General features: G+C 36.4%; 1 protein-coding gene across 1 annotated transcript; it reads right to left on the reverse strand.

Annotated features, from left to right (window-relative positions):
• Positions 1-387: 387 nt before the first annotated feature.
• On the reverse strand, positions 388-1,317 carry LOC130024633 (olfactory receptor 6C2-like). Its single transcript, XM_056115334.1, has one exon. It carries the CDS (start codon positions 1,315-1,317, stop codon positions 388-390), a length of 930 nt encoding a protein of 309 aa, XP_055971309.1.
• Between the last annotated feature and the right edge of the window lie 18,487 nt (positions 1,318-19,804).

The raw sequence follows: 19,804 nt of genomic DNA on the forward strand, positions 1-19,804 counted from the left end.
AGATTAGGACTAGACATAACTATCATTTATATATTGAGGATCAATATAAGGGAGATTATTATTGATTTTTAAGTTAAACTTCATTTAGATGATTTTGCTATTTAAAGCCAGAGACGCTATTCTATGTGAAGAAGAGTCAGTTGATCTCACCATTAGTATAAAATGTAGGCAGAATACAAAGGGACAAAATACATAAGTCTTGAGTTTACTGTATGTTTAATTTACCATGCACTTAATTTCTTGAGAGCAGGAGGTTTTTTTCTTTAAAATATGTTTTTGAGAAGACCCTGAACACCACAAGGTGCTCAGGGCATACTATTTGCTATGTTTTCAGTAATCAGACTACCCTGATCAGCTACTCACAAGGCAAGTTCCTTAACCACTTTGTTATCTCAAGAGTAGTAGTTTTTTTATAAAGCCATTCATGGCATTTTTTACTTGTTTGTTTCTCAGAGTATAAATAAATGGGTTTAACATGGGGGATACTGAAGTAAATAATAGCCATACTCCCTTATTAGCGACTGTTTCATTTTTTGCAGAAGGTTTGATATAGATGAAGATACAGCTGCCATAAGTGATGGAGACCACAATCATGTGGGAGGAACAGGTAGAAAAGGCCTTTATCTTTTGCTGAGCAGAGGGGAACCCAAAAATCGTGTGAATGATACTTCCATAGGACCAAATCACAAATGTGAGAGTCACTAGTAGGATAAATGAAGAGCAGAAAAGAACCATGTTCTCTATGAGTTCTGTATCCAAACATGAGATCTTCAGGATAGCGTTGGCATCACAGAGAAAGTGGTCTATTTCATAGACACAAAATTCCAATGTCAGCACATAGCCAAATGGTGGTATCATGAGCAATAATGTAATTATCCAACAGCCAGAGATAAGTTTTTTGCAGGCCAGTGGATTCATGATAGTCATATAATGAAGGGGTTTGCAGATGGCTACATAACGATCATAGGACATAGTTGCCAGAAGAAAAAATTCTGTTATTCCAAATAGGCTATCAAAAAATACTTGACATATACAAGCGTTGATAGTAATGGTTCTATCTCCTATTGCTAAACTGTACAAGAATCTCGGGATACAGGCAGATGTGAATGAGATTTCTAAGAAGGAAAAGTTTTGCAGAAAATAATACATGGCAGTTTTAAGGTGGGCATCCACAAAGGTGAGAATGATGATGGTCAGGTTTCCAACAGCACTCAACATGTAGGTGATAAGTAGAAATATAAAAAGAAGAACCTGCAGCTGTGGGTCATCTGTCAATCCCAGGAGGATGAATGTGGTTATTGCTGTATGATTTCTCATTCCTGGCTTCTGAGTCTTCCTGATCTATGTGAAAAAGGAAGAGAGATAAGTGTAAGATAAAGAAAACAGTGTTTCTTTCACTTGGATTTTGCTTAGAAATGTTAATTAATATAATATTTGACTTGATTTCCAAATCCTGTGTACTTTTGGATAGCTTAATGGTATTCAATTTGTTTCATACATTGGTTTTCTATATGATAAATAAAACTTAAAGGAGGACAGGTAGTTTACATGGAAATCAGATATAGAAGAATATATAAATGTGAATCTTTGCATATATGTTCAGGAATTTTTTTTAATGAGCCTAAAGATAGTACTACAGGTGACTTGCCTGTCTTACATATGGCCAATTTTGGTTAGATCTCCAACCCCACCCATGGTTCCCAAATTTTTCCAGGTATAATCCTTAGACAGTACTAAAAGAATGCCCAGTCTGACTTGGCTACATATGGTCCAAGGCAATAAATACATAAATGAATAAATAAAATAAAGTAAAATAAGAACAAAGAAGGAACTTCTTTTAAATTTGGAAAGGGGAAAATTGGGGCAGTTCTGATTAATTTCAAGAATTCTGACTCTGAACTCATGAATGATTTTAGACCCTGTTCTTGGAACCATATATGGTGCTGAGAATTGAACCTGGGCTAACTAGTAAGAAAAATACTTTAAATTATGAATTATCTTTCCAGACGCATGTCAAGAGATTTTAACAAATAATTGAATGTTTTCATACATGTCATTGTGATTAATTTTTTAATATATCATAAGAATATAAATTATTTTAATTCTTAAAACAAGCATCATTAAACAAAAAAGTGAGCTCTTGTTAGACAATACCTATGGTTTGTAAACAAAAGTCATTTTTAAGATTCGATGAACAACAGTACAATCCAAGGTGTCATGATATGTTTCATCATGATTAAAATATAGTTTGTTTCCAGAAGTAAGGGAAAGTTTCAAGGTTTACAGTCAACTGGAAATAGAGGGAGAAGTGATTGAATTTGTTTGCTATGCTAAACATCGATCACTTTCCCATCTTGAGAGCAGCACATGATTAAATCACATTAGATAAAATAGAACCCTTGATTATGTAATCAAATAAATTACTATTTTAGAGGAGATATTGATAGTGGATATGGAATGTTAATATTGCACTCTAAAACATGAGTAAGTATTTACACTCTTGTTATTCAGTGTATCAGTACTTATTCAATCAATTTTTATAGATAGAAAGAAATAAGTTTATAACCAACCTTGTTACATTTACTAAATAAGAATCACCCTAGTTTGATTGACTTATATAACACTTGAGAACTTAAATAATTTTATACCTGGAAGATTTTCTGGAGACATGCTAAAATAACATGATTGAATGCTGTGAAAAAAAGAACAGTAGATACGTTCATTCACTTGATTCATCTCTTATTTTACATATATGTTTTATGCACCTGGCAGTTGTATTACATTATTATCTAAGAGGTTAAATAAATGTCTTCCTTTAGTGCTAAATTATAACTGCAGTTCACAATTTGTACCTCCTTATTTCTGATCAAAGAATAAAATTCATTCACTAGAAAAAAAATAAAAAATACTCAGAAAGAAAAAACGCATATGTTATCCATGCCTTTTGTCTTTCAGCATTGGAAAACAGTATTGTTAGATTAGTTAATAATGTATCACTGATTACTTTATTTGTTTTTTTTTTTTGTGCAACACTCAGCATTGTTCAGGGCATACTTCTTTATCTGTGCTCAGGAATCACTCCTGGTCGTGCTTGGGGAACCATATGTAGTGCTGGGGATAGAACTTGGTCAGCAATGTGCAGAGTGACCACCCTGCCTCCTGCTGTTCTATTTCTCTGGCTGCTGTATTTGATTACTTTTAGGGTTAGAAGAGTAAAAGAGAATGTGCTTACTGAGGTTTGTGTATAAACATCTAGTCACTTATAAATCTAAAAGGCCACTCTGGGATGGCACTGATCAGTCTCATCTTCTTTCTTTGTCACACATGGTTTTGAAATTTTATCATTTTATCATGATTTTGTGCAAAGGTAGGGGAATATGATGACAACTGTCTTATTTGGTAAGGCATTGATTTATATTATCCTTAACAAAATAACATTCTGTACAAAAATTGATATAGTTTTATGAGCAAACCCTAACAATGAGAAAATAAGCAAGACTTTTTTTGTGTTAGAGGAAGAATTTTTGACATCTTGATTCATGGGAGAAAATATTACAGATAAGTTTCCCTATTTAAGAATGATTTTAGCTATCTCTAGCAGCCAACCTAACAAAGAAGTAGAAAAACCTATTTAGTTAAGTTATAACTTATTTCCGAAAGGAATACAAGAACAGAAGGAAATGAAGACAACCTTTGCAATGAACCAGAAGGATCAGCATCATTGAACCAACCATCTTTTTCAAAATAATTTAAAGATTCAATGCGATCCCCATTAAAATTTCCAAAGAACTGGCGCCATCTTTACAGCACACAGCAACAAAGAAGGAAAACCACTGGGAGGCTCCACAGCTCCCGGAGAATGCTCCAGGTTTCAAGCAGAGCTGAGATCACTGGGAAGTCCCAGATGGGGTAGGTGCCGCATCCCGCCTTCTCCAGATGTAATCCCGGTGACCATGAGCCTCTACAAGCATAGCTCGGGCATGCAGGAACCAGGACTTTTATTCCAAACCTCGTGGCCGCTTTCACGGCCATGCAACATCTCCTTATATACAAAGTGATCAGTGAAAAGTAAATCAATGTTTTTCCCTGAAAATCAGGCTTAACTCTTTTACAAACCACAACACCCAATAGGAGAGAGAGAACAAAAGGGAATGCCCTGCCACAGAGGCAGGGTGTGATGGGGGATGGGGGGTGGGAAGGATACTGGGATCCGTGGTGGTGGAAAATGGTCACTGGTGGAGGGATGGGTATTCAAAATAAATAAATAAATAAAAATTTTAAAATATTAAAAAATATAGAACCATAAAATTCCTAAAATAGACAAAATAATTCTGAGGAAAAAGATGGTAAGCATTATATTCCAAGCTTAATTACAAAGTTTTAGTAATAAAAATCTGTTACTAGAAAAAGAGATTCTTAGATCAATGAATTGAATTGATTGCCTAGATTAAAACCCTCAAGTGTCTAAACAGATAATTTATAATGAAGTAGTCTATGAGGTAGGGCAAAGAGAACCTCTTAAACAAGTAGTGCTAGGAAATCTGGTAGGCCACAGGTAAGAAAATGAATTTAGACCTGTATCTCATGCCATTCAAAAAGGCCAACTCAAAACTGATTAAAGACCTTAATAAGAAATCTATATCTATATATATAAAATACATTTAGGAAAAGATAGGATGACTCAGAATTTCATCTTGGAGGAGCCTTCAATGATACAACTTCAATGAAAAGCCAATAAAAGAAGAAATAAATAAGTGTGAGTATAATAAAACTAAAAACCTTCTATAAGAAATAAAGCCTAAATTCAAAAGAAACTCTACTTAGTCAAAGAAAAAAATTCATACCATTCAACAGGAAAAGGTTAATTTATAAGATGCACAAAACACTTTCAAAGCTCATCATCTGGTTTTTAACAAGAAAAGACCTATAATGATGGAAAAAGGAGATGAACAGGTATTTTCTCCAGTGAGATATAAGGATGGTTAACAGACACTGATTATAAATGAAATGAAAACAAAACAAAACAAGTAGACTATAGACCGAACATGATAGCCATTTCATACCTATATTGTAAACCACAACACCTTAAAAGAGAGAGAGAGGGAGAGAGGGAGAGAGAGAGAGAGGGAGAGAGAGAGAGAAAGAGAGAGAGAGAGAAAGAGAGAGAGAGAGAGAGAGAGAGAGAGAGAGAGAGAGAGAGAGAGAGAGAGAGAAAAGAATGTGCCTGCCACAGAGGCAGAGGTTGGAGTAGAGGGTGGGTTGAGGTGGTGGGAGGGAAACTGGGAACATTGGTGGTGGAGAATGGGCACTGGTGGAGGGATGGGTACTCGATCATTGTATGATTGAAACTTTAAGTCTGTAACTGTACCTCACAGTGATTCATTAAAAAAAAATTTAAAAAAAGAAAATAAGAACAATGAAATATCACCTCAATTCAGTGAGAATGATTTATATGAGAAAGGCCAGAGAAAACAAATATAGGCAGTGTGTGCTGAAAATGAAATGCTTATTCACTATCCTGGGAGTGTTGTATGCTTCACGCTGGGAAACAATTTGGGACTCCTCAAAAGATGACCAATATAAAATGTTTCCACACGACCCACCCGTTCCAGTCCTTGGCATCTATCTCAAGAATACAAAAACATTTATCTGAAAAGATATATCCCCTTTATTATCACAGCAGAATTTGTGGTAGTGAACATCTAGAAACAGCATAGTACTCAACAGCATATGAGAGAGTTAAAATAGCCTGGTAGACACACACACTGGAATACTATTCAGCTGTGAGAGAAGATAAGGGAAGCTTTGCAGTTTGCGTTAACTTGAATGAAAGTGGCAGAGTGAAATGAGTCAAAAAGAAATCATAGATACAAGATAAATTTGCTAATACAATAAACATAGAAAAACAAAGAACATGGTTAGACAGTCCAGTAAACCCTGAGACATGACTAACAGAAATAGTAACTAGGGAGACTGAAAGAAGAGTAGGGAATAGAGACTGTCTGATAATAGGGGGAGAGTTCTGGAGCATTGCTGGAGAGTTGGGTTTAGTAGCCCCACACCTGTGAAAGGACTTCAATAAAATTGTAAAGTACGATATCTCAATAAAAAAGCATTTGCTAAAAATGCTATAACATTAACAACATTGCATCCATGATCAAAACAATAAGAATGCTTTAAAAGGCAATTATAAAATAATGAAGCAATAATCCATTTGCTGTTAAATGGATGGATCTAGAAAGTATCATTCTGAGCGATGTTAACCAGAGACGGGCATAGACTCATCTCTCTGATACACGGGGTATAAACATAGTAGGGCAGTAGCAAATGCTCCATATAACTAGAAACAAAGTATATGAGAACTGGTTTTTACTAGGAAACATGATAGTGAGTGTTTCTGGCTGTGGGGGGCAGTGAGGGGAGCCTGTGGCAAGGACTGGGTGAACTTTAGGAAAGGGAAGAGAAAACTACAATGGTTAAGAGCTTAACCAGAGGAGCATGGAAGCCATGAAAGGAGGTTAAGTGTTATCCATGAAGCTCTGTTAATCCCGTATCTGTAAATCAGCTTGCAAAAAGTTATATATGTAAACTGCCTCTAATAGAGGCAGGCTGAAGAATGGGAGAGAAATGAGACATTTGTGGAAGGAAGTGGACACTGGGGAAAGGATTGGGTTTGGGACACTATATGCCTGAAATCCAATCATGAATAACTTTAGAAGTTGCAGTGACTAAATTAAACAATAAAATAAAATGGAATGAAATTGCTTCAAAAATCCATGCACTCAATTATTTTATTACTATTTCTGAAGGCATTTCGCACCATTGATTTACAAAGCCAATGCACTTCACTTCGTGTATCTACTTTTACCGCCTTATAAATTCCATGTGCATCAGCATCATTTATTCTTTTCTGTTTAATGTTTATTCTTCATGAATTTTACCATTGCATCAATTAAACTACTGGTGCAAGTTCATCACTAACTTCCCACTTGCTTTATTAGTAAAGCTGATTCTGTATTCATCAACTCTAGCATAATCAACACAGTTCCATGTCTACCTAATTATTTTACTATGCCTCATAGTTCTCTTTGCAACTTGCCCTTCTTTCCCTTCTAATTTTCCTTTTTTCTTTTCTTTTGATCAACTCAATGATTGTCAGCACACCTAGAATCCTCTAGGTAACCTTCTTTCATTTTGTTTCTATCACAGATATTCTCATTTCTATTGATAATTGAAATAGACTGATTTCAAAATTCATATATGTAGAAGAAATAGATTACAGTACCTCAGTATTCACATTAGTTATTTTAAAAAGCGTTAGGGAATATATGTACATATGTTGCCTCCTTTTGAAGTGTTCTGATAAATTTGCTTAGATTTATGACTGATTACTTCCTTCTTAAAATCTAATCTTGTACCTCTTCACATTGTATTGATTAGTTTAGATAACTAAGGGAAAATGTCTACTGCATTTTTCTACTTAGCTGTATTAGGAACAGGGTGAATATTTGTCAGTATTCACTATATTAAAATATAACAATTTTATTAATTTCACCAATTAAAGTGTGCATGCATATTTCAAGACTATAAATATTTTACTATTCATATGAGATTTAATATTATACCCCTACAATTAGAGTTTATCACAAGTTTTTGTTGTTTTTTGGATATTAAATGTCTTTTTAAGTTTCTTTGTTTTTTTTTTCTTACAGTACAAAAGAGGAAGGATAAGGAACATTACTAACCTTGACAAAAAGATAAGTGAAGTGTGGAGATTAATGAAATGTTTTCAAAAATGTCATATTATGTTCGAGTAAACTGATAATTAGGTATAAAGAATTCTGCTTTCAGAAACATTATAAATCTTATTATGTAGAGGACAACAGGTGTGGCAGAAAAATGTAGAGATCAATGGTTGTAGATGAGGTTGCTATTATGTGGGCTCTGTGCCAAATCACACTGACATGGTGAGAAGAAAAAGGAATTTGGGATAATTTTCTAGGTATTTTTTTCCCATAAATATTTCAATCAAAATAAAAATAGAAATTTATTTTTTTTATAAACTTAGACTAAAGGTCTTAGACAATATCATAGAATTTTCCTTTTCTCAGGATAGGTGGAAATAATTTATTCATCTACCTGTGGATTTTCACCAAATAACACTATTTAGAAATTCCTGGGGGAAATTTCACTTGCTAGTTTAGCAGGCATAAATAAGCTCCTCTCTTATATCTTTTCATCACAGTTATTTCTATTTAGAGTTACTTTTTGTTTGCTTTTTAGTTTGGATTTTGACTACACCTGGTTCTGCTCAGTGCTTTCTCCTATTTTTTTCAATCTCCTGGTAGGATTGGGGGATCATATGCGGTGGTAGGGATCATCCCCCTTATCCACTGTATTATATCTCTGGCCCCTTTTAAAATTTTCATATTCGGTACCAACTGGGATAGATTTTCCAATATGTTATTGATGATTTTATGATAGTTATGAATTTTTAATGTTAAATTTTGTTTGAACAGTTTTTTCCAATGACATGTTTATTTTCTCTGAAAAATATTAAAAATGAATATAATAACTGCCTTATAGACCAAAGATATTTTCTTTGTAAAGCAGCTTTTAATGACTTCTTGAAAGAATTTTTCTATTTGAATCTATTAAAGGTATATACTGCATTTGAATTCTACTTTTGGCATTATCTAGACATAATATCAGATCTCAACATTGGTTTCTTAATTAAAAAAGAAGAATACTCAGTTTTTTCCCTTTAGTTTCGGTAATTGAATGCCAGGTTCACAACCGTCTGTTTTATCAGTAATAGATGGTTTATCGAATTAGGAATATTAATTGCAATAATGCACACAGAATATCTTGGCATAAATGAAATTAAAAACTTTTTTCCCTTTAGTTTTTGGCCACACCTGGCAGTGATTAGGGCTGACTCCTGGCTCTGAGCTTAGGGACCAATTCTGACAGAGCTTGAGGTAGGGGAGTACCTGATGCTGGGGATCAAATCCAGTCCAGCCATGCACAAGGCAAGCACCCACTTGCTGTAGTATCACTTTGGCCCTGGAATTTAAAATCTTGACCCCTAATTATTCTCTTCGGTATTATCCTCCTTGCCATCATTACTTGCTATTTTTCTTTATCTTGATACTTTTGCTATTAAATTTTCTCATTAAACAAAAGCCCCTGTGACTAGTATGTTTCATTTCCTATATTATTTATATAGCAGGTGAAATTTGGTGACTACAAATATCTGTTAGTTGTTAAGTAATTAAGGCCAAACGCTGTACAATTTTCAGTATGAAGCTTAGGTTTCCACATTTCTCCTCAAGCACTACTATGTAATAAATTATATGAGAAGATATTTCTAATAGTTAACAAAAATCAAGTGTGTCATTTTCGTTCATGCTAACATAGAAAAAAATTAGCACTAAGAATATCATTAGCTAATTTTTGTATGGTTTCTGGATATTTACTCCAGATTGTACCTATAAGAATTCTAAATGTATATTATTCAGTTTTTTTCTGCCATCAAACTAATAACAGTTGTGATGTATTAAAAAATACATCTATAATTTTTAAGCTAAGCACTAGTGATAGGAGCACTGATTCCATCGCTATAGGAAAATAGCCATCTAGTACTCTCAAAATCTTTAGAGTTCCTTGTAATTGAACTTTCTGAAACAAATGAGAAAATTATGAATTTCTCAGGACTTCAAAAGAGTCATGTGAACACAAAGCCATGTCCTAGGCTCAACATTGTCACTTATCCACCTCATGTTCAGACCTTATGTTTGGTGATAAGCAGGAAGATTGGGATTTGATAAAGTAAATTAGTCTATGCAAATTTTTGTGTTTCCATTATTATTTGCATTTAATTAAGTAAGAAAACCATAAATGCAACATTGTTATTATTTTTATATCTATTTAAGTGATATGTTTACCTTGGTATAAACAAATATTTGAAAATTACATCATGAAACTTTTCATTTCAAAGTACTCAGAAAATTGTATGATCCTAATGATTAATTTGATTTCACTTGAAAACATTCTTATTTAATTTTTATTTATTTATTTTTGCTTTTTGGGTCACACCTGGTTATGCACAAGGGTTACTCCTGGCTCTGCACTCAGGAGTTACTCCTGGAGGTGCTCAGAGGACCATATGGGATGCTGGAATCAAACCCGGGTCGGTCGCGTGCAAGGCAAACGCCTTACCCACTGTGCTATTCTCTCCAGCGCATTAATCTGATCATACTAGTGTTAGTAAAGAAAAATTAAGCAGGAAATTTCTAAACATTAATAATTCATGAACTAAATATTTCTACTGAATATGATCAGTTTATATTTCAACAGTCTAGAAAAAATGATACTATCTTTTATAAAAGTATTTAGCTTGTTATTGCTCTTTTAAAACAGAGAGGTATAAATTATTTAACTCAGAAGAAAAAAAACTGAAAAGTAAACAAAACCCTAATATTACAAAGTATAAGTTTACTTACCAATAGAATGGAAGATATTAAAGTATCACTAAAACATATAATCATGATAGTTCCAGTATATTCCTAAGTGCTCCTCCTTATTACCAAACCATTTGTGGTATATTAATAGGCTCTCAGAATCTTCAGTTTCTCCTGCCATAAATAGCCATTCTTGAAGAGCCTAATACACTTTCAACTGATTTTAGAGTTGAAGTGTTGAAATAAAAAATGTTCGTTTAAAAGTCTGACAAATGTAAGAGGACTTTTAAAAGATACAGAAACAGATACAATCTAATTATTCTAGACAAAGATAGATGTTTTCTTTTGGGGAGCACACCTAGAAGTCCTTAGGACTCACTCCTGGCTCTGCACCCTAGGATCACCTCTTTTGGGACTGGATATGACCCTGAATGGGTGGCAGGCAAAGCATGCACCCAACCTGTTGTACTCGTGCCAATCCAAACAGACTTTCAAAGAATGGATTGGTATAAACGTTTTATTACCACTGTGCTTTATGATATATGAGTTCCCTATGTGACCAAAATTAACACATGACTAATGAAAGTAGCAGAATGGAAAAGTAGCAAAGTCTTACACAGAGTTGTCACTGGGAACTATGTCTTTGGGGACAAGATATAATAACCCTCCTTGATATTACGTAACAAGGATTTAACAGTTGCCTGTTAGCAATTCATACTTACGGAATTTCTTAAACTCATATACCAAAGCGTAAACAAAATATATCATGATTTTTGCACAGAAAAATAAATGTATATGCAGAAGTGCTACCCAACGTTCCCGTGAAAAATAATTACAGTTTTCCATGCCAATAATTATCAATTTGATGGGACAGCAGATATAGTACAGCATGTAAAGAGACTGCCTTTCAGATAACTGCCTGTGTTCAATGGCTGACACCAGACTCCTGGCACTACCTACGGTCTCCAGGCACTGTTAGAATTGGCTGCTAAGCCCTGAGCCAGGAGTGAGCTCTGAGCACATTCAGGTGTGACCCCAGTCAAACAAAACCAAAGGAGGAATGAAAGATTTTCTATATAGCATGAGTGCTTAAATCATGATCTCAGAAATTTCTTGTTAGTTGTATTGTTTCTGAATAATGTTTTGGTTGTGATGATCATTTTGAAAATACATAGCCTCCTAACTATGAACATGGAATGATTAAACAATTTCAAATAGTGACTTACAGTTTTCCACATGTAAGTCTTTCACCTCCTTTCCTAAGTTTTAGGTATTTTATGTTTTTGCACATCACATAAATCTGCGTTTAAGTGTAGTAGAATTGGGTAGTGGGGAGTTCAAGCAAAATTCATGATGCTCAGTGGGGCCCACCAGAGATTCTTGGCCAATCAGACTGATAGTTTAATACAAGAGTTCATGAAAGCAATAGTACACTAAAGGAGATTCCACAGAACTCACAGAAGGTGGGGCATCTAGACTGTATCCAAAGTTACTTAAGTGACCAGGTGGGAATGATAGGTTGGTCAGGTACACCTTATTTACTGTTCTTCCTCAGACCTGATGAAGTATTTTATTTTTTTGTCTCTTTTTTTAAATATGCAAATAGAAATGCAACCCCTAGATTCCAGAAGCAAAGATGCATGTGAGGGAAGAATGGAAGGTGGAAGTTTAAAAAAAAAAGTGATCTTAAGGAATTTAGTTGCAGTCAAGATATTTGTATGTACAGTAAAGATATCTGTATGTAACTAAACCACAGTAAGTATGGGGTATATGTTACAATAGATAATCTTAAATGTGTACTTATAAATGAGAAGATTTGGTGTGTAAGAGTACCTGTGATTTTTGGCTTAGGGATGTAGACACTGGATTACAATTAGAATATTGATTGCCTTCTATGCCTAAAATACAAAAAGCCATGAATTTGAAAGGATTATATGCACACCTATGATCATCCCTGCACATAGTCCAATAGCCAAGATATGGAAATAACCCAAATACCCAACTACAGATGAGTGAATGAAGTGGAATACTATGCAGCTGTAAGAAAACCAAACCATGCGATTTATAGCACCACAGATAGATAGAGGATATTCTGCTCAGTGAAGTCATTTAGAAGGAAAGGGATAGATAAAGAATGCTCTCCCACATATGTGGGATTTAGGACACACAACAATGTAGCAACAAAGGCAAAAAGGTAACACTCTGGTAGAACTAATCCACACAATTGGATTGGTATGGAACTTGAAGGGAGGGGTCTTGAGGTGGTGGGAGTGGTAGAAAATATGGGTAGATGATGGAGGTGATGTTGGAATTATGTGCCTAGGAAACCATTACATATTCCATAATAAAAACTGAGTCTCAATAGTCTTTGTTTTGGCAAGTTGCACCCTAGTTATTTTTCTTGCTAAAATTTTATTTTATTAAAATGCATGAATTGCAGAGTTATTGATCTTTGGGATTTTTTGCATAGGATATTTCATCACCAGTCCTGCCACCAGTGTCAACTTCCCTCCAGCGGTATTCGCAGATTTCCTTTCCTACTTTACCCTTCCTAGACTCAAACTGTCATTTCGACAGGCACATTTAAAATCTGGTTATTAAAATTTGGGTCTCGAGATTTTAGCGTTGTTGACTGAGTGGTTTGTATATTTAGTTCTATCATCCTTTAACACCGCCCATGTATTGAGTCCCCTTGACCCCTGCCCCCATTGTTTCTCATTTATCTCTTCACTCTATTTCTTTCCAACTTCTTAAACTTTGTGGCCAAGGGTGTTCTAGGCATCCCCTATTTAAACCAGTGCTCAATACAAAAAATTTTTTTTAAAAAGAACATCATATACCTAAAACTCTATTGTAAATAGATTTGCAAATCATGTAGCCTAAATACAAATTAATAAAATAAATTTTAAAAAGAAAATTAAGAAGACCACATAATTTTTTTGTTACATTACTATTTACCCGGGGCTGAGATCTCCAAGCCTGCATGGTTTGGGACTGGACCTGTCAGTAGCTAGACAGTTACACCCTCCAACTGCCGTGTAACCCCAACAACGGCCAGGATCCAGAGATTATCACAACAAGCTCCCGGGAGCGCGCGGCCGCATTCGCGGCCACGCAACTATTTATTTACTTTTCTCTAAGTTTTCAGGGTACCTTAAATATCCAACCCATACGGCAGAGCCTGGCACGCTATCTGTGGTCTATGCCAAATAGACCAAATTGATATGCCAAATCCAGTAATAAATGGATCTCATTTCCCTAACCCTGAATATGCAAAGTCGAGAAGGATATGGAAGGAGAGGCTGATAAAATACCAAGGCAGAAATAGGCTGCCAAAACGCAGAAAAACAAAAATAATTGTCTGTACTTTTAATGCTCGTACGCTGGCATCTACTGCATCCATTGAAGACCTTATGGTACAAGTGCGAAAGATCAAGTACGACATCATTGGTGTGACCAAAACGAGAAGACATCAATCACATCATGCCGTTTTCGACACTGGAGAAGAACTGTTCCTTGGAACATGTGATAAAAGAGGTGTCGGTGGTGTCGGTATCCTTGTCAACACAAACTTAGTCACGAGCATTGATTCATTCGAATGCCTAACAACCCGAATCGGACGACTACACTTGAATAAATGTGGCTCACTTCCGGCAGTTTCTATCTTTGTTGTCTATGCACCAACATCCAGTTATGGTAAAAGAGAAACTGAGAAATTCTACATGGAGCTGGAGAAGTTCTATAAAGAAGATCACACCTTCTACAACATCATTGTCGGTGATTTTAATGCCAAGATAGGACCAAGAAGATCAGTCAATGAACTCCACATCGGGACCCATGGCCTGGAATGGAACGAACAGGGTGACAGACTGTCTGAGTTCATCATGTCAACCAAAACCTTCCATGGTAACTCACAGTTCCAAAAGGCTGAATCTAAACGTTGGACATGGGAGTCTCCCGATGGATGGTTCCACAATGAAATAGACCACATCATATTCAATCGGCGGTTTTGCCTAACCGATGTTGCTGTTGTCCCAAAATTCCAAACGGGATCAGACCACCCTCTTCTTCGTGCAAAATTCTACCTCACAGAACGAGGAAAAAAGAATGCAAGGTTTAAGAAGAGGATTCCCAGAACAACCACCAACTGGGAGCTCTTTGGCTCTGTTGCGGCAACATGGGAGGATGCCGTCATTGACAACATTGATGAGGAATACAATCGAATGATTCAGCACCTCCATGATTGTGCAAGGAATGCCAAGAGAGAGATAACCACAAAAAACTGTCTTTCTTCGAACACTCTTGAACTTATTCTCCAACGTGGCTTGGCACATGCCTCAGGCAACCACAAGCGAACATCCGAACTGGCAAAACAGTGCAGAGAAGCCATCAAGGATGACCTCAAAAACAGGAGAGCAGCAGTACTGGTAGATGCAGCAGAAGCTGGGAAAAACATTCGTAATGCCCGCCTGTCCTTCACCAACTACAAAACCAAGATGACTGCCCTCCGACATCATGATGGATCTATCACATCTTCCAGAAGGGCAATGGAGAAGATTATTCATGACTTCTACTCAGATCTCTTTAATAGCCACATCCACTTGCCCACATACCACATACCACATGATGGATATGTCGTTCCCAATGTTCTCCCTTCCGAAATCCAACATGCCATCTCGTCGGTAAAGAAACAAAGAGCACCTGGCCCAGACAAGATCAGACCTGAACACCTGAAGAACTTACCATCAGTACTCATCAATACATTGGCTCGACTCTTCACACGCTACCTGTCTGAATGCAAGGTTCCATCCCAATGGAAAACCAGCAAGACTGTACTACTATACAAGAAAGGAGACATCCACGACATTGGCAACTATCGCCCAATCTACCTATTGTCTGTCATCTACAAACTATTCACTCGAGTCATCCTGAATAGGATTAGTAGAACACTAGATGAAGGAGAACCATGTGAACAAGCTGGATTCCGAAAAGGATTCAGTACCATCGACCATATCCACACGATTACTAAGCTCATTGAGGTTTCTCGGGAGTTCAAGATGCCGCTCTGTCTAACGTTCATTGATTTAAAGAAGGCCTTTGATTCTGTTGAGACGGAAGCAGTCATGGAAGCCCTAACCAATCAGGGTGTACAAACTCAATACATCAGGATCCTTCGTGAGCTCTATTGTGGATTCACTACCAAGATCTCACCATTCTACAAAGAAGTAATCATCCATATCAAGAGAGGGGTTCGGTAGGGTGATACCATTTCACCAAAACTCTTCAGTGCCACCCTGGAGAACATCATGCGACGACTGGAATGGGAAAGCATGGGAGTGAAGATAGATGGTCGGCAACTACACCACCTCTGCTTTGCTGATGACATCGTTCTAATAACACCAAACATCAGCCAAGCAGCACAAATGCTGAACGACTTTGACCGTGAATGTGGAAAGGTCAGACTACAGCTGAATCTTACGAAGACAATGTTTATGAGAAGCAGCCTTGTTCCTGACGCTCCATTCGCTCTCAACGGAACCACCATCTCCGAATGCAACAGTTATATATACCTAGGTCGAGAAATCAACATGATGAATGACCTGGCACCTGAATTGCGCAGGAGGAAGAGAGCAGCTTGGAATGCCTTCAAGAGCATTGAAGAAATAACTAAAAGGACAAAGAACCTCAAGCTACAAGCACATTTCTTTGATTCCACTGTTCTTCCTGCATTAACATATGCCTCAGAGACCTGGACCCTACGAAAACGGGATGAGAATGCTATTCGGGTATCTCAAAGAGGAATCGAAAGAACTATGCTTGGAATATCACGATTCACTCAAATGAGAGATAGAATCTGGAGTCCTGATCTTCGTCAATGCTCAAGAGTCAGGGACGCTGTCTCATTTGCCAAGACATCAAAAATCAGATGGGCTGGACATGTAATGAGGTTTACAGACAACCGCTGGACTAGAGCCATTACTGATTGGATTCCACGGGACATCAAAAGATCACATGGATGCCCACCTACAAGATGGTCAGACTTCTTCGTCAAGACCCTAAATGATCGGTTTGAGGCTCTGCATGTTCCTAAAACGAACAGATACCATTGGGCTACACTAGCACGCAACTGGGATGAATGGAGACGTTACTGGCACCCGCTTGAATAAATCGATGAATAACGGGGATTAAGTGATTAAGTGATTACTATTTACATCATTGTGGTTTAGGTAAAAGGATTACAGTGGTGTTGTAATTTATGATGTTTATGAATTATAAACCTATTTCACAATCCTGACACTGACCTGACTTGATCTTTGCAACTGTTTATATGTATCTCTGGTCCAACATTTAGAACCTTTCTTCTACTTTCTTAAATGATATTTCATACCTTTTTCCTTTGATGATATGATTAATTCTCAATTGCATAGTTTTCTTAATTCCATATTCTCTGATTTACTTTATATTGAAATAATTATATTTTATGTTTTGAGTTTTAATTAAGCTATACTAAGTGTATTCATATTTTCTGATAGTTACCTGGATAGTTTTTAGAGTTTTCTATTTTCCTCTAATCTGACAATGACAGTTTGGACAAACATATCCAAGTAACAGATATGAGCATACATTACTCAAACTTCTCTAAAAAGAGTACACTGTTCAGTGCAATAATTTGTATGAATCTCATAATATACCTATTTCACCTTTTAAATAGATATATTGGCTTATTTATCGGTGACAACTCTGTCTATATATAAAGCATGTATATGAATGTGATGATATGGACTGCATGGTATTATTTACATGCAAGGCATTAGGTGAACTGTGTGCAGTTCACCTAAAATCTCACAATAAATTATTTTTTTTATATGCTAAGAAACTGCCCAATTATTTATGGATTTTGGTTACATGAAATCATGTGCTTGTTGGGATTGGATGTAATCTTTCTCTGTTTGCTTTATGGAGTGGCCATAGAATAAATAAGATAAAACAGTGGTTCTCTGTTACTCAAATCTCTCTTGTGCAAATTAAAATTATGACAGTGGCATGAGAATGAAGGAGATGTTAAATCCTATCAGTCTTTAAACCTAATGTTCTTACATGTTGGTTTAGAGTAATCTTCGGGGACTCCATTTGTATGTTATATGGTGGGGAAAATCAATGGTTTGGTCTTTTGACCTCTGGAAGAAAATTCCTTATTTACAATATTTGAAATATGAAATTTTGTATAAAGAATTCCAGTGGTTGTCAACCAACACTTGAAATTATCATCATTAATTTTGTTCATTTATACACTCAAAGTAGTGTATTTGAATACATGATTCCAAAGTGTTCTAGACTCAAGCAGTTAGCATGGATACATATACTGACCATTTGTGATAGCCTACCCAGGGGAGCAAATCTTATAGGCCTATGGCTAGAGACATCTGAAGTTGCTGTGATATATTGTACAATTTCTTAATATAAGATAAACTATGTAGCTTATTGAAAACTATGGATTATCAATGCTTGTCTTAACAAATTGACAAGAAAAACTCTTAAAGTAAATGCATTTTAACAGATCACTTGCACTGTCACCTGTCCTCCCATTGTTCATTGATTTGCTCAAGCGGGTCCGGTAACGTCTCCATTGTGAGATTTTGTTGTTACTGTGTTTGGCATATCGAATACGCCACGGGTAGCTTGCCAGGCTTTGCCGTGGGGGAGAGATACTCTTGGTAGCCTGCTGGACTCTCAGAGAGGGGCGGAGAATCGAACTTGGGTCAGCCATGTTGGCTGTGTGCAAGGCAAACGCCCTACCTGCTGGGCTCTCACTCCAGCCCATTTTAGCAGATAAAAATATAATTTAAGTTGAACTTAGAAATCTATAAAAATTATAAAATTCATGTCTTTGTAGAGTGTAAATGTGGAGTAGTCTTCAAGACCAAAGACAAAATGAAGAAGAAATGAGGTCCTTTTAACATCAATTACCTCATCTTCTATCCTTCTCAGTTTTGCTCCATATCCCAACTTCCATAAGTAAAGTAAAAGTAAAGACCCTCCCGTTGTTCATCGATTTGCTCAAGCAGGCCCAGTAACATCTCCATTGGAGATTTTGTTGTTACTGTGTTTGGCATATCGAATACATCACGCGTGGCTTGCCAGGCTCTGCCGTGCGGGCAAGATACTCTCGGTAGCTTGCTGGGCTCTCCAAGAGGGGCGGAGGAATCGAACTCGGGTCGGCCATGTTGGCTGCATGCAAGGCAAACGCCCTACCGCTGTGCTATCGCTCCAGCTGCCTTGCACGCTGCCAACATGGCCGACCCGAGTTTGATTCCTCTGCCCCTCTCGGAGAGCCCGGAAAGCTACCGAGAGTATCTCGCCCGCATGGCAGAGCCTGGCAAGCTCCCCATGACGTATTTGATATGCCAAACACAGTAGCAACAAAGTCTCCAATGGAGACTTTACTGGGCCCACTCAAGCAAATCGATGATCAACGGGAGGGCCTTTACTTTACTTTACTTTATAAATATGTGTTCATTTACTCATTTAGTGGTATTTAAATAAATTTGTCTCTAAATATAAATGAAAATGTTCTATTAGGTTCAGAAATATTAAAAATTACACAATTTCCCAATACCATATAAACTGGAATTGTCTTAATAAACATAGTTTGACTTGAATTTATTTAGTCAATTAAATACTTGGAAAATCTTTTAAGTGACAGTATTAGGTGTAAAGGGAAATAGTGTGGGGTTAAGGTGTTTGCCTTTAATATGGATAACCCTGATTCTATTCCTAGTACTGATATGGCTCCTTGAGCCTGCTAGTAATGATTTCTGAGCACAGATTTAGACCTGAGCATACCTGGATTTGTCTTATGAGACCTCTTCCCCCAAGAAAACACAACATAACACAACAAAATATTAATACAATATATGCAGTTGGAGATATAGTTCTGTGGTGACTGATTTGACTTTGATCCTTGGAACCCCATGTGGTTTACCTTTGGTCCTACCAGGAGTGGAGAGACAGGAGTAAGTCTGAGTATTGTCAGATATGGACCCATGCCAATAAAACAAAGTTTTATTCTGTGTAGTACTTTTATAAAATAAGTTCATTTAAACATTTCACATAGCTTTTGCTTAAAACATGATGAATATTTTGTGTATGATAGGGAAGTAACTAGGGAAGTAATTCTATAACAAATATAAAGAATATTTCATGTCAGATATTTGTTAAGAATAATAATTTTAAATGCATTCACTTAATTAAATACTGCCTTGATAGCTTATGAAAATCAAGTTTCTCTTAAGCACAAGTTCCTTATATATTTTTATATCCAGTCATACCGTGTTCTATTG

Source organism: Sorex fumeus, unplaced genomic scaffold (assembly GCF_029834395.1).
Source record: "Sorex fumeus unplaced genomic scaffold, SorFum_2.1 ptg000029l, whole genome shotgun sequence".
Taxonomy (NCBI): domain Eukaryota; kingdom Metazoa; phylum Chordata; class Mammalia; order Eulipotyphla; family Soricidae; genus Sorex; species Sorex fumeus.